The sequence below is a fragment of the Macrobrachium rosenbergii genome, chromosome 2 (assembly GCF_040412425.1).
Source record: "Macrobrachium rosenbergii isolate ZJJX-2024 chromosome 2, ASM4041242v1, whole genome shotgun sequence".
Lineage (NCBI taxonomy): Eukaryota > Metazoa > Arthropoda > Malacostraca > Decapoda > Palaemonidae > Macrobrachium > Macrobrachium rosenbergii.
In genome coordinates, this window is record NC_089742.1 from 92,533,984 (window position 1) to 92,549,497 (window position 15,514).

General features: G+C 37.8%; 1 protein-coding gene across 1 annotated transcript in view; it reads left to right on the top strand.

Moving 5' to 3' along the window:
- Window positions 1-15,514, top strand: part of hiw (highwire) — a 1,788,684-nt gene that overhangs the window by 991,511 nt on the left and 781,659 nt on the right. The window contains 1 exon segment of the mRNA XM_067112237.1: window positions 49-227. Within this exon segment, the coding sequence (XP_066968338.1) occupies window positions 49-227 (179 nt within the window).

Below are 15,514 nucleotides of genomic sequence, written 5' to 3' on the forward strand. Positions count from 1 at the left end.
TTGTTTGCTATTGTATTAAATATTGTATTAAATTGTTTTCTCTTTCAGGAAAGTGTCAAGTATGCCATCAGACTATGCAATCATGGTGGTCGGACCAGTAATGGTGATGGGGGTTTAGGGTCTGTCAAAGGTCCTGATGGCACAACATTCACATATTCTGCTTGTAGTTTATCAGTGAATGGAACCAATCACATTCGTGGTCAGATTCCTCACATTATGTATTACAGGTGTGTATGCTTTTTGATGTTTTTTAAGATACTTGAAATTACTAAATTTATATGTTTGTTAGATGCAACCCATTCCTAATAAAATAGCCTTGCATTATGTGAAACAGTACTATGGTGCAAATATTACTGAGAGAAAATTCCAATGTTGCTGGCCCAAATCCCTCTTTCTTGGCAGGACACTACCATTTCTCATTCAGTAGTGCACTTTGATCGTCTTTCGTTGTTTTGCCTTCTCATGACATTTTCATAGGAGTGTGCTGTTGTTTTTATTGTAAGTCACTTTCGTATCTGTGACCAACATCTTGTTATTGTGAGTAACCTACTACCCTTGCTTAGTTACTCTCATATTTGTGAATCAGCTTTTTTTCAGAAGTTTTTGTATTGTATTTTACTTCAGTTCACCGTGGGTTTTAATAGGGTTTTGTTATTGATTAAATACAGTCACATTATTGGTGCTATGTTTGTTCAAAGTTTTGTTTACTTTAGCCTCTGTTACTTGTTTTCCCCATATTAACAGTTGTCTGTTGTTCTCCATGTCTACTCAGCTTATTCACTTGTATTTTTAATTTTTGTAATTTTATATTAACATTTCCATTTTCATTATTCCTCATTGGAGGATGACAGTAGAGAAAGTTATCTACTAAATAAGTTCCTCATACTGTAAACAAAGTTTGCCAATAATTACACAATTTGTAAAAATGTAGAGTAGATGCTTTTCCCAGATCATCCTCCCACCATTGGTGCTGTGAACGAAAGCTTTCCTTCCTTAGCTAGGGGAGTGCTAGCTGAATGAAGGATCCTTTCCTGCCTGTTAATGAAGCTGAGACTTCTTATAGAGATTGCTTCTTTGTATCCATCTTTTTAGAAGAGAGTAATAGGCGATGATGTTGGGGTTGTCTTGCTAGACTCCGCCAAGACAGGTTTCTGTAAAGCCAGTGGAATTTTCTTGGACAGAAGAGTTTAAAAAGGCAAAAGGACAATAATCATTAATCCTTTATCTTGTGTCCTAAAATGAACATCCCCAGGGACACATTTTCATAAGCATAGCAAGAGGAGGGTCAAATAATGAAGGATCCTTGGGACATAAATCTATAGCAAAGGCCCCTTTCTTATGTTGTTCTGGTCACTGAATGCCAAAAGCTATTATGCATCCAGTAAATATATGGTTAGAAGGAGGAAGAGGAAGATGATTGTTCAACCTCACCATCTGCTGTAAATCTTGATCTACTGTGATGAGTAATCACTCAAACAGATGCAAATCTTTGTGCTTGAGGTCACAAAGATAAAATGGGGCAAAAGTAGACTTCCATTTCCACACACTTGCATTCATGATTGCTGTGACTTTTATATTGCTCTTAAAAGCCAGAAAAGTTTAATTGCAGTCCCCATATTTCATGTATAGCCACTCTTACTCATACAGTCTCTGCCGTTGAGATGGAATAAGCATATAAAATATCCTCCCTCAACCATTATGACACCTTTTTTCATAACTTGCTTCATCTTGCTAATTTGTAAACAAAAATCCTAGAGTTCTTGTTTCTAAGTGCATGGTTGCCTTCAAATAGAGCTGAAGGCTTTCATTTGGTAGAATTGATTAGTACACCTCAGTATTATTAGAAGCCAGGGCTGAATAGCAAATAGCGCTGTATTACAATGCTGTATTACAACCCTGGCTACCTCAGAACTGGTTCTTGCCCACGAAGTTGGGGATGACCAGCAAACCCAGTGAATTTCAAGTGTGTGACTTTTCCCAAGAAAGCCATAGTCATTGATTCTCTGTGAGGATATGAAAGCTAACAAGAAAGGTGGCTACATAATCAGATGCTGCAGGGATGCTTTGGTAATGGTTCACAATGGGCTCTGGTATGTTTGTGCCACAAATATACCAGTGGGATGATTCACTTAGGAAGTTGGACTGCCCTACAAGAAAACCTCTAGAAATGTCAGAAAAGTTTTGTGAGGTCTCTGGAGATTAGTGACTGAAACACCAAAAAGTTGAAACCTAAAAAAGTACTTGCCTATATACCTTGATTACCAACACAAAGACAGCTTCTTTCGGAGATTTGGATTAATTTTTGAGCTTGTGAAGGATTGATATCCCACAGTGAAAACTGCTTCACTTGGACTGTATGGGCTTGACAGTTGAGGGTTAATAAGAGTTAATTTCATGGCAGTAGAAACATATGATGATCCACCAGCATTTTCAGGTGGCCCTACTAATAATCCTGTTAGTGACGTAGAGGAACAGTTAGGGTGATCTTCAAATGACTTGAAGGTTCTGAGTTTGCTGGGACCAAATAGCTAAAGTAAAAAAGATATATACATCAAGTCCATCACAGTTGTGAGGCATTGCAGTGAGCTTCCAAGCTGCTAAGTTGGGTTGTGCTGAGCAGTATACCAACAGTTTGTGTTTTGGGAATGTTGCAAGGAGGGCCACTGGTCACATAGCCTCCAAAGAGCTCGTCAAGCTAGTGACCATTCTGAAAACAGATCTGCTTTCCTCTGCTTAGACTATCTGCACCCATATTCTGCCTTCCTGGCATGAACCTTGAACAAGCTCTACTTCACTGGCTCTTCCCAAGCAAAGATCTGTACTATTAGATAACACATTGGTTGAGACTTTATCTTTCCCTGAATCTTGAGAAAGGCCGCTGCTTTAGAGTTGTCTGTCAGACAACTCCAATCAACTTCTAATTCATCAAAGTTGTTGAATGCTTAAAGAGCTAGGATTAGTGTATTCAGCTTCAGAAAGATTGTTATACTTCCTGGCTGCTCTTGACCTTTACCTCCCCCTTGACTTGGGACTACCTTATCGTGGTGAGGGTGCTCTTGAACCCCAGGAATATGTTCCCGGGTTTGAGTCCAAGAGTCTCATATATGATTATATTTCTTTGGATTAATTTTTGTGGAAATTTCCACTTTTGCTATAATTTATATGACCTGATAAATAGGAAAAGATGTAGCTGGGATTGGGTATCTGAAGCTAAATAGTGGGAACTGTGGTAGGACCATCAACTACCCTATGTTTGGACCTGAGGGTATATAAAAGATTGATAGCTCACAGGCAGAACTATTCTTTAGGGCTGGACCACTGATTCCAGGGGGGGTCATGGTCTGGGGATAGGACTCTCGGCATTATCTGCTTTGACCATAATATGATTAGGGTGGGGATGATTGTATTCTTGTAATATTCACAGTCCTAGTAAGCGGGTTTGACTTACACTTGGGCCATTCTAATCATGTTGTGCCATCCCCTGTGGGGTAGGGTAGGGGGTGGACATTTGGGAGTCAGTTCCCACTTGTGCTATTAATGGAAGAATAAACTCCGTGAAAGGCCGATGATATATTTTTAAGATTTTCAGGTTTAATTATTTTATATATATACTCTAATCTTTATGACAGGTAAAAATAAAAATTCAAGTACCCCTGGGCCCTTTGTTAGTACTGACTCGGCACAGTTGACAACCGCTGAAACCTCCTCTGACATCCTTCATTTAGAAGAATCTAAAAAAAATCATAGTATAATTACACCGGAACCCTATGCTCCAGTACAGAGCAAACCAAAAAAAAAAGTAAATATCATCTTGACCCAACCTTGGCTCACTTCGACTCCCCCTTTGGGAGTGGAAGTTGGTCAAGGCTTCTAACATGGGAAACAGAACGGAAAATTTCAGCCCTAAAGTTAGAAAATTACTTATTAAACAGACGTTCAACGGCAGAAATGTCGTTTAGATAAAAGAAAAGATGTGGCTTATAGAAGATACAACAGAGTGTCAGTATGAGCAGTATGATGACTATATGTCTATAACAACAATAGATAATATAAATGTAAAAATGAAAAAACATGACACTATGAATAGCATTCAGGGTACCATTGTGCATCCTAAGAGTAGTGATGAACCAATCAAAAGAGTATTCCTCTTAGACTCTAAAAAAAGATATCGTAGAGTCCAAGATTGTGAGGTATATAATATACCAAGTAAGCAAAAAAATAAACAAATGTTAAAAAATGCAAAAATAAAATTTGAGGGTCAAGATCCACCTCAAAAAATAAAAATCTTAGTCCAAAACAGAGAAATAAGACCCTATATCCCAAAGCCACTACAGTGTCAAAACTGTATTAAATATGGGCATGCAAAGAAGTATTGTCAAAATGAACCTGTACGTGCATATTGTGGATCTGAAGAACATGCCATACAATGGAACTGCAGTGAACCAAAGTGTGTAAACTGTGGGCAGAATCATCATGCAAGATCCAAAGAATGCATGTATTACACATACTATACGGAATTGAAAATGCTACAAGAAAGAACAGGGATGTCTATAAAAGAGGCTAAATTAGAACTGAAAGTGAGAGGAATTCAAGATCCTGCCAAGAAACTTACATATGCCTTGATAACAAAACTAATAATGAAACAAAATGCATACAGATAGAAGTAACAAAATGCAACAAAATAAATCTCAAGAAGAAATTAGTGCTTTACAGAAAGAACTAAAATGGTAAGGAATCAAGAAACAGGTTCAAAGGATATGGGTAACATTTTATCAGATTCATTTGAGCTGTTAATGCAAATATAAACACAAACATACTTTAGCATCTACATCATGAGTGGAGAAAGGAAATTTAGGTACCTGTAAACTTTACTGACCCGCAAATATTAAGTATTAGAAAACTAGTAAAAAATGATAATTATGTCATTTATCATTTACTTGCTGACAACCTGGCGCTGCATGGGAGGAAACTGAATGACAACCGATAAACTACTCTCTCTCTCTCTCTCTCTCTCACATATTTCCCACTTCTTCTCCCTAACACCCCATCTACTCTCTCTCTCTCTCTCTCTCTCTCTCTCTCTCTCTCTCTCTCTCTCACACACACATACTTCCTTTCCTTCTCTCAGTCTCTCCCTCTCTTTCTCTCTCCAACCCTCCCTGTCTCCTTCCCTTTTTCTTCTGCCTAACACCCCCTCTACACACTCTCTCTCTCTCACTTCCTCTCCCTCTCATTCTCTCTCTCTGTCACCCCCTTCCCAACCCCTACTCCCTTTGGTGCCATTGATGTCTTACCCCCACAGTATTCTTTTCCAGAAAGTAAGTCATATGTATACCGGAGTTAGGTATGATAAATTCGTTAAGTTACTAAGTGTATGGGCACAACCAGCCTCATTTCACTGGCAGAACCAGCCCCGTTTCAGGAAAGCCCTTCCACCCCCACCCCTTTTGGTGCCCTCTGGGTGCCCTTTGGTGCTAGTGATGTCTTACCCTCACAGTGTTCTTTTTGAGATAGTAAGTCATATGTATACCAAGTTTGGTTGAAATTGCTTAATGTGTTTTAGAGTGTATGTGGAACATACACACACACATACATACATGCATACATAAATCCATTTTTATATATGTAGATACCACCAACCTAATAAAAATTACGACATTGATAAACTTAAAGAATTATTTAACAACTGGACTGTAATTGTACAAACTCAAATAGAGCAGTAAGTAAAATAGAAGAATTCATAGATTCAAATGACTTGTGCTCTATAAATGATAACAAAATCAGCACATTTGTCTACTATGCTTGTACAACAGGCATAGTAGATAGACTGCCTGTATACAAAGAGGATTTGAACAAAAACAAATTACTATAGCCATCTTTTGTGACATTGAAAAGGTATATAATACTACATGGAGATATGCATTATTAAAAACGTTACATAAAAAGTTACATATTGTTATGTAAAAACAGCATCCATGGACAAATATTTACCTAGGTTTATCCAAAACTTTCGGACAAATCACACTTTTCAAGTGAGAATTGATGATGTATTGTCAAGTACATTTCCACTTGAAAATGGTGCTCCACAAGGAAGCATCCTTAGTGGCACACTGTTTACTTTAGCAACAAATTATATTGGTAAAAATCTACCTATTGGAATTAAAGTAACTTGTATAAGGATGATATTGCCATATATTCAGCATCTCGAATAAAACTTGCAGAACGAATCATTAATAAAAGCATAATAAAAATAGATGAATGGGCCTCATCTGTTGGCTTTAAATGTTCAGTAGATAAAACTCAAGCAATCATGTTTTATACAGATAAAAGTGGAAAAAGGTGAAGAAATAGATTTAAAAATTAGAAACCATAGTATACCTATTAGCCAAACAGCAAAATTTTTAGGATTAGTATTTGATACTCACTTGAACTAGAAAGCCCACATAACACATGAAGTCAAAATGTAAAAAAAGCATTAAATCTAATTAGAAAACTATTGAAGACTACTTGGGGAGCTGATAGACATACCCTTACTGTACTGTATAAAGCAACATTGCTGCCTGTCATTGATTATGGAAATGAAATATATGGCTCAACATCAGACGCAACCTTGAAAACATTAGACCCAGTTGATAATGAAGGCCTTAGAATATGTTCAGGAACTTTTAGATCATCACCAATGTTATCTTTACAAGTTGAAAGTGGTAAACTACCTCTCTCTCTATAGTGAGCTAGTAACAATAAAGAACGTTCTGAGAATTCAGACAAAAAATTATTTGGATTAAGAGATGTATTTATAAACAATCATCCACCTCCTTTCCCAACTAGAGCTAGAAGATTGTTTGAATCACTGAATATAAATATACAATTACAATGAATAAAATGAGAATTTGTACACACTTAAAATATTTATCAAAAAGTTATTCATATACCCCAGAACACCATAGACAACATACAGTAGAACATATAATCCGAAAAGGTCTACATTACACAATACACTCTTGACAGATCTATGTCACAGTATGGAGAAGGATATGCTGCAGTGTCCCAGGACAAAACGTATCAGTTCTCTCTACCAGATAATGCCTCCATATTTACAGCTGAGTTATGTGCAATAGCAGCCATAAAAATAATTAAAGAAGCCTCATTTAATAGTTTTGTGATTTATAGCGACTCCAGAAGTGCTATAGAAGCCATTCAAAGTTACAATCCAAAAAAATAATATTGTGCAACAAATTAAGTTTTCACTCCATAAGTTGTGTAATGATGGAAAAAAATATTGAATTATGTTGGATCCCTGCCCATATAGGGATTAAAGGCAGTGAAGAGGCTGATAAAGCAGCTAAAGAAGTCTACATGACAAGAGGAGATGTAAACATCCCTATTTGTGACTATATAATATATACAAGAACAATCATTGTAAATAAATGGCAACATATATGGAATGCAGGACCTGAAAATAATAAATTGAAAGATAAAATCCTGTGTTAGAAAATGGAATTTATCATATCAGAGAGATAGACAGGAGCAAGTAATTGTGACTCATCTCTGAATAGGCCATACTCGTCTGACACACAGACACTTAATGAGCAGCCCAAGTAACCCTGCTACAGAATGCTCAGAGTGCAAGGTGATAATAATGGTAAGACGTGTTGTGTGAGTGTTCAAAGTATGACCAACAGCGACTGTCAACTTTTGGAAAGAAATCAATGAAGGAAATTTTGTCAGAATTATTTGCATTTTCAGTCATTCCAATTTTGATGTTCATGAAGAGATGTAATTTATTTGATAGAATATAAATACAAGCAAAAGATGAAATTACAAAAATCTTTGGGTCATTTAATGAATTTTTAAAACCAAATTTTTAAATTATACTTAACTTATTCCAATTTTAATTTTTTTATGTATGTATGGATGCGTGAGTAAATGTTATTGTGTGCATGTTTTCCCGTGTGGAAGCATGTGCCATTGTGCAGTTTTTAGTTTGATTTTCACTCATTCATCATCACACCGAATTAACTATTTGGTTCCAGAGCTAGGCCTAGGCTTAGTCCTGGTATTTTATTCTAATCCTTCAGGCCAGCCCTATGAGAGCTGAAAGTCATCTCAGCGGTGTGGTTAAACTACTCTAATAATGTAATGTAATTGACCTTTACCTGTTACCTGCTGACCTAAAATGTCAGCTTCCTGAACCATGAACTGATATGTACATCTGTGTAAAGGAGTTCTTGAGTTTGAGGAAATAGGGGAATTCTTATTCTCAGGTCTGTTTGGTCTTACCACCTATGGGTATGGGGATCTCGAAGGATTTCCAGTGAAGAAGTCCTTCAAGACTTCCATCTGGGGAAACCTCAGCTAACCAACACCACAAAAGACAACTGCAGGGATCTCATCATGAAGTGGGTGTGGGAACTAACTTCTCTCAGGAAGAGAGGTGACCCAAGAGAGGGTGCTACAGCTTGGCAGGAGGCCTGGACTTCCAGCCAAGTTCTGGATGACTGCCCAGGTTTTGGGATCCAGTTCGAGGGCTAAACCATGGCCTCTGAAGTGTCCATCTTGTTTCCTAAATATGTTTCTGTCCTGGAAGAACTAAGTCAGACTTCTTCCAGCTGATTTGTATGTATTTTTATTATTCATTCTAGAGATCCAAGGATGCAGGAAGGCCCCCTTCCTGATTGACAACCTCACAAACTCCAGTATTTTATATGGAATGGTTTTTACTCAAGAAACTTGTTCACCTGTCACCATCTTGCCATCATCTTCAGGACCAAAACCAGGAGACTTGAGAACTCAGGTAGACCCAGGACCCACTCAGACAGGTCAGACGGACAGACCCCCAACAGTGACGCCAGCTGATCCACAACTCACCTGTCTGCACTCTCTCTCTCTCTCTCTCTCTCTCTCTCTCTCTCTCTCTCTGGATCCATTGATCTGGATATCCAAGATTAACTGACAGCATATTTATCATGTCTATAGTATATTTCTGAAAGAGGAATAAATATATAACTATTACATTACTGTAAAGTTTATTTACACAGTTTATGTATAAATAATGTGCCACAGGTTAACACAGTTATGTTTGTTTGCTGTGAATACCATTACCTTATCACTTTCATATGTTTTTACTTTCACTTCTGCAAGTCCTGTCTTTTTCTTATTTATCCTAATATCATTATTTAACTTCCTTATTTTCAAGAACACTGATATTTTGGCAAAGAAGGCTATGACATCATTTGATAAATAAACTCCCACACATTCAATTTCAGATACAATATTTTTAAAGCATTCTTTTTCCCTGCCTGCAGACTGACACCATGCACAGTTTGAAATACTTCCCTCATTGTAGTTAATTGAAAATAAAATGATTCTGAGGGAGCATACCGTTCACCTCTGTTTACTTCATCTGTCCACCGCTTATCCTTGGCCACACATTCACACACACACACACATCCTTACACTACGTAGACAGATAAATAAATATAGACCGACAGATAGGTCATTATTTGACCAGAGATACATGGACAAAGGTACAGTAGAATGCACTAAAATTTAACTTAATGATTAAAACTGCATAAATGAAAGCCCTTCAACAATGGTTCAACAAAAAAGTCAAGCAATGACACATTTGCATAAATACACAGTTCCAACAGTTCAACAAAACATACAAAAGTTGCTCTACATTGCTATAAATACATAACAATTCTCAAACACAACGCCTCCTCCAAAAAAAACTGTAACAATTAATACACACACACACACACACACACACACACACTAATACATATTACTGCTTTATAGTTGAATACCTTTGAGGCATAAGGAGAGATGGAATTGCATCATCCTTTAATGTTTTCTCGCTTAGGATTATCGATTCAAAGAGTCTGGATTTCATGTCATCTTTGCAGTCAGTGTCTGCAAAATCCACAGAGCATACTACTGCATTATCAGCTTTATGCTATCAGGACAACAGCAATGAGTCCATCGTTGTCAGTTCTTTGCCCTTGGAAAACATTGTATGTCTGATCCTGATGTTTTTGTTCTTGTATTATGGCACCCGTAAACTGATCAGTTGTCTGGCATATCAGCAGCACTGAAGTATGTCTAGTGGAAAAAGATCACGATGAAAAGGTGTACACACAGGGTGGCTTGGGTGAGACTGGTGCAAGAAAACTGCATGTACAGGTGCAGCTGACGTCATCACTCACTCCCTCCTCGAGCTCTACCTGCGCGCCGCCTGACCTGTCTGAGTGGGTCCTGGGTAGACCAACATTCACCCCCTCGATTTCCTACCTTCTGAGCATCAACCTTAACTTGTAATATGGTGCATCCCAGTCTGTTGGAATCTATGCAAGAGGTGGACTTGTCTCCAGAATAGGTAGTCAATGCCGCATACTGTATGCTTATCACTATCTGCATCTCTGCTCTAATTACCTGCCACCGCTTACAGATTTTGTGGTCACGCCCCCACTTTTGGAAGATGAGAGGGTAGATCTATGGCTGTTTCACTTATGTCTTCCTCTCAGCAAAGCAAACTTGGAAAGGGGCACTTTCCTCATTTTGGTCGAAAGAGCAACTGCTGCCTCCTAGGTAGAGTGTATCTTGGCATATACATCCAGACTTTATTGATGCATCATTGATAGGTCTAGTAGGAAGTCTAGAAGATAAGGCACCCCAAGGTTCATCATGGTAGTTTGGATGGTATTTGTGGCTAACTTCTTGGCTACATCTCTAACTAGAGGTTCTAGGAAACCAAGTCTGAGGCAAGAAAATTGGCAACTGTTGATACTTCAAGTCGGAGGTTGATAGGAGAGAAAGTTCTCTCCTGATGGAATTCCTCTTTCTCATCACAAAGTTTTCCAGTAGTTACACTGTCACGTAAATGTGGAAGATAGATGTTCTTCCCAGAGAGTAGATCAACCTGATCTTTGATGCTGCGAGTGAACGACTTACTTCCTCAGCTAAAAGGCAGCTAGCTAATCCAAAGATCCATTCCTCCCAATAGTGATTACAAAGAACTACTTTAGAAATTGTTTCTTTGTATTTGTAGGAAAAAAGTAATAGACAAAGGAATAAACAATGGTGGTGTTTGTCTTGCAGTATTTTCCACCAAAGTTTTTGGAACCTGTGGTCTTGTAAGTTATAGGGTAAGGTATAAGAACCAAAAGAGGCCATGGGGCAGTCATAACTCTTAACCCTCACAGTCTGGGCTAAATATACATCAAACTCACCCCTAGACCGGGCTAAATTTAAGGATGACCAATTTAAAAAAAACTCATCAATGGACAGAGGAAGATATGTATATGCACATGGTATAAGAAAATAATTCTAATAAACTTTCTTTACTTTCCAAGGGAAGTTGAAAATGAATATTTCCAACCCAGTTTGGGGCCTGTTTTCCAAAAGACAGTCATCAAAATATGCTAATTTTACCAAGTTATAAGTGTTTTTTCTAATATTTTTTTATTTTATTTTGTAAAATTATAATTACAGCTCACACAATATCATAACAGATAAGAACTAAAAGCAGTAACAAATTCTGAGTATATTTATTGTAAAATATTTACGAGACGTCATTGGATGGGAATTTTGGACAACCTTTAAGACATCTCAAGGCAAACTGATCCCTCTCCGTGGTACTGACTAGCTATTAGAGTTGGGGTAAGAGTTGCCATGGTTCATTTATGGCCCATGGAAGTGACCTTAGCACATTTCCTACAAAATTTGTTCAAATTGTTTGGCACGAAATCTTGGACATATATATATATGTTTCCTGGACTCCACCACAAAGCTATATGTAAACATACATGTATGTTACCCGTCCACAAGGGGTTAATCAATCCCTTGTCTTACATTCTAAGATGAGTACCCCCATGGATGCGTTTCATAACTTTAACAAAGGGAAGGTCCCATGTCCTACTGGACTAAAGTGAAGGATCCTTGCATTTTAAACTTGCAAAGAGGCTTCTTTCATACACTACCTGGTCCTCTGAATGCCACAGGTATTACACTTGTCACCAACCTCTGAAAAGGATGCTTGCTCTTGCATTGCTCTTGCTGCTGCCCAGTCATCCTTTTCCAAGTACTTCTTTATTTGTAGTATCTCCCATACTGTGTCAGAGTGCACCCTCTTTGAAACAGCCCAAATCCTAGGCACAGATGATTTTGAGGTCTCTGACCTCTGGTTTAGGTTGAGTAAGGCCCAAAGACATGGCAGGAGGAGGAGGGCTGCTCTTCTGTAAAAGGCTTGGAATGGCAGCTGTGGTAATAAATGCTGGTGCACTGTCCTAGATATAATCACCTTAAGGCAAAGTACTTATTAGCGGGGAAGACTGTTTTAGAAATTTTAAATGATGATGTTGAGAATCTGACCTTTTAATGAGATATGACTGATCTTTTTAATGAATTATATTTTAGTATATTTATTAAAGATTTGTCATATTTATTTTATTTATTTAGTACAGTATATATTTTAAATTAAAATTTTTATATGTATTTATTTCTTATGATTTTTATCTAATATCATTCTGCATTTTTTACGTTCATATTTTAACACTGAATTTTACTAGTACAGTATGTTATCATTCACCTTTTCATTATCAATCACATCATTAATGTATATATTTCATCTTCATCGCTGCGCTGAATAATCCTGATGGGTTCTGACACTTGGTCTTCAAAACCTAAATTTCATAATCAATGAATGAAGAGATAGGAATGGTACAAGTTATTATCCTTCAACAAAGAGCTATTTGTAATTTCCTCTTTTGGGGCGGCATAATTGGGAGAGAGAGAGAAATAACCATCGTTTATGAGTCTGATTTGGCGACATCATCACATTGTCTCAGTGACACCTGTGCCATTCCATCCATGTAATTGGAAAGCTGACAGAGCTTGTTGGAGGAAAAGTGTCTGGTGGAACTGGATTGAGAGCTCTGGTAATGGTCTTGTGACTTTTTGCTCAGCTCCTTAAGGATATTCTTCTTGGGGGGATAATGGATCTCAGCTTTCACTACTTGTGAAGAAAATGTCGGGAGGTTGCAGAGCAGTGATTGGTGCTAGGGAGAGGGACATCTAATCTGGCCATGTGCTTCAGAGTCCAAAACAGGCAAGACTGAAGGCAGTTAGATAACTGGAAGAGCAGGGTGTTAGAGAGTAGCTGTAGCAGTAGGAGGCACTGAAATATCATGAAAGTCAGGCATTGATGCAAACCCAGATGCAAAGGCTGGATCAGCAGCTAATGGCTGTGAATTTGTCACAGTGGGTAAAAAAGCAGGAGCAGGCTGCACAGTGAGGAAATCAGCAGAAGTAGATATCATTCCAGAAGGCAGCAATGACGGCACTGGAGCGGTTGGCATTGGTGCTAAAGGTGAGGCTGGCACCATTATCTCAGACAGATTGGGAAGTTCTGAGAAAACTGTACATGCTAGAGCTCATAGAGAGGGAGCTAGCTGCAAATAATAGAACACCAGCAGGAACAACAGTAACAGCCAGAAGAGCAGAAAGTGGTAATAAAGCTTCAGATACAGCAGATGAAGCAAAAACTGTTTGAGGAATCATCAGTGCTGCTGGGATAGTAACTGGAGTGGATGTAGTGGGAATTGCTGAGGAGGTAGCAAGAGCTTACATTGTAGCACTTGGAGCAGTTGGAAAACCCATGTGACAGAAAGAATACATAGGTTAAGCAAGTACACTAAGTTGACCAATATCAAAGTGTAGAAACATTGCTGCACCTGGGCCAATGTAGGGTCGCATACCAGAGGTTGCAGAAGTGAAGCAGCAACAAATTGATAACAGTAGCAGCACTAACATAGGGGGTAGCTGAAACTTAACTAGTAGCAGTAGTAAGTGAACGAGTTATCACTGGTGTGGTAGGAATAGGTGAATGAGTATCCAGGTTATCAATAGTAACTGGAAGCTGCTGTGGGCACAGGAGACAGCAGAGCAGTGGGCTGAGCCAGTAGCAGACAGTTGGGAAAAGAGTTCAGTGAATAAACGGGTTGTGCAGCCGACAACAGAGCATCACTTGAAGACTGGCAACTGATGAATTGGAAGCCAAATGGGGAAGAGAGATTCGTGAGGAAAGAGGCTAATATTTTTTCCTTTAGTCGTAATGTAACCGTTGGTTAGCTGACCAGTCTTAGGAAACATCAAAGGTATGGTTGGGTGATGTAAATTTTGGGTCAGGAACCAGTTCCTCTAAGTACTTCATATGGTTTCACACTGAAAATTCATCTTTTCTCAAGAAACTATGGCTTCCAGTTCTTGCAAATACAAAAGTATGTATTTGTGCAATTTACTGGGAAACTAGAGGAACTCAAAAACCTTATTTGATCGATATCAACCAAAATATTTTTTAAAATTAGGTGACATTCATTACTTGTATGGTAACCAATACATTAGCAAAGGAGAAATTCTCATACTCACACACTCATTGGCAGCACTCAACCCTTCTAACCTTCATTCTTATAATCATAGAGGAATTTCTCAAGGACAATAATTGTTTACAAAACTTTATTCAATCCTGACTAACTTTCTGAGATAGGAAAAACACTTTTTTTTTTTATTCAACAACACTTGATTTAAAAGAGACATCAGGTTGTATTTATAGTTCCATGAATTTTATGTAGTCTCCAGTTGCAGTACAATGCAGTCTAGCACTCTCTTACAGGAGCAATGCCAGATCAATAGATCTACATCCATTCCTCAAGGGCAGTCTTTTTAAACAGCTGCTAAATCTTGGAATTTCCAAACATGTAGTAGGTAGTAAACCATTGTTAAGGGTAAATGTTGCACTTTATTCTTTAGACAAAAACACAGACACAATATTCTTTAGACAAAAACACAGACACAAAAAGAATTGTAGTATGTGGGCATGTTTTCTGACAGCTTTTGTTTATCTTGTTGCCAGAGTTTGCTCAAGTTATCCCATCATAAAAAGCCGGGGATGCAGAATTTGCAGTTGGGGCTGTTATTCAATCCTCAAAGACAGTATGAAATAGGAAAAATAGGGACTTTAAGAATTGTACAGAGAACTGATAACAAAAGCAATTAGATAATAATTAACTGTTACCCAATAGATTTTTTCTTAATAAACAAACTATAGCCCCCCCTTTTTTTTTTTACTGTCTCCCATTCTAGTTCTCCCTAACACATTAAATTCTCATTCTTCTATTAGTTGCACTTGGAAATGACAAACAGATAATTTGCAGCATACTATAAAATTTAAATTACTCCTTTAACTAAAAGAAAACTAGTCATCAAATACGTGCAAAAGCACCATCATATCTTAACATATTGTAATTATTCTAATATTTTCTATTTTTTTCCCTTGTGTTTTTCAAAGACACAACCTATACGCATGAATAAGGTACCACCTTTCTTCTTGAATGAAATACAGGAGTAGAAAAAGTCAATCTTCTCCTCAGAATCAACGTCCTACTTTTAGAGCAATACCTGTTGTGTTCTGTTTAACAGAAAGCTTTGTTTATCTCTTGCAAGATAGGACAGACTCACC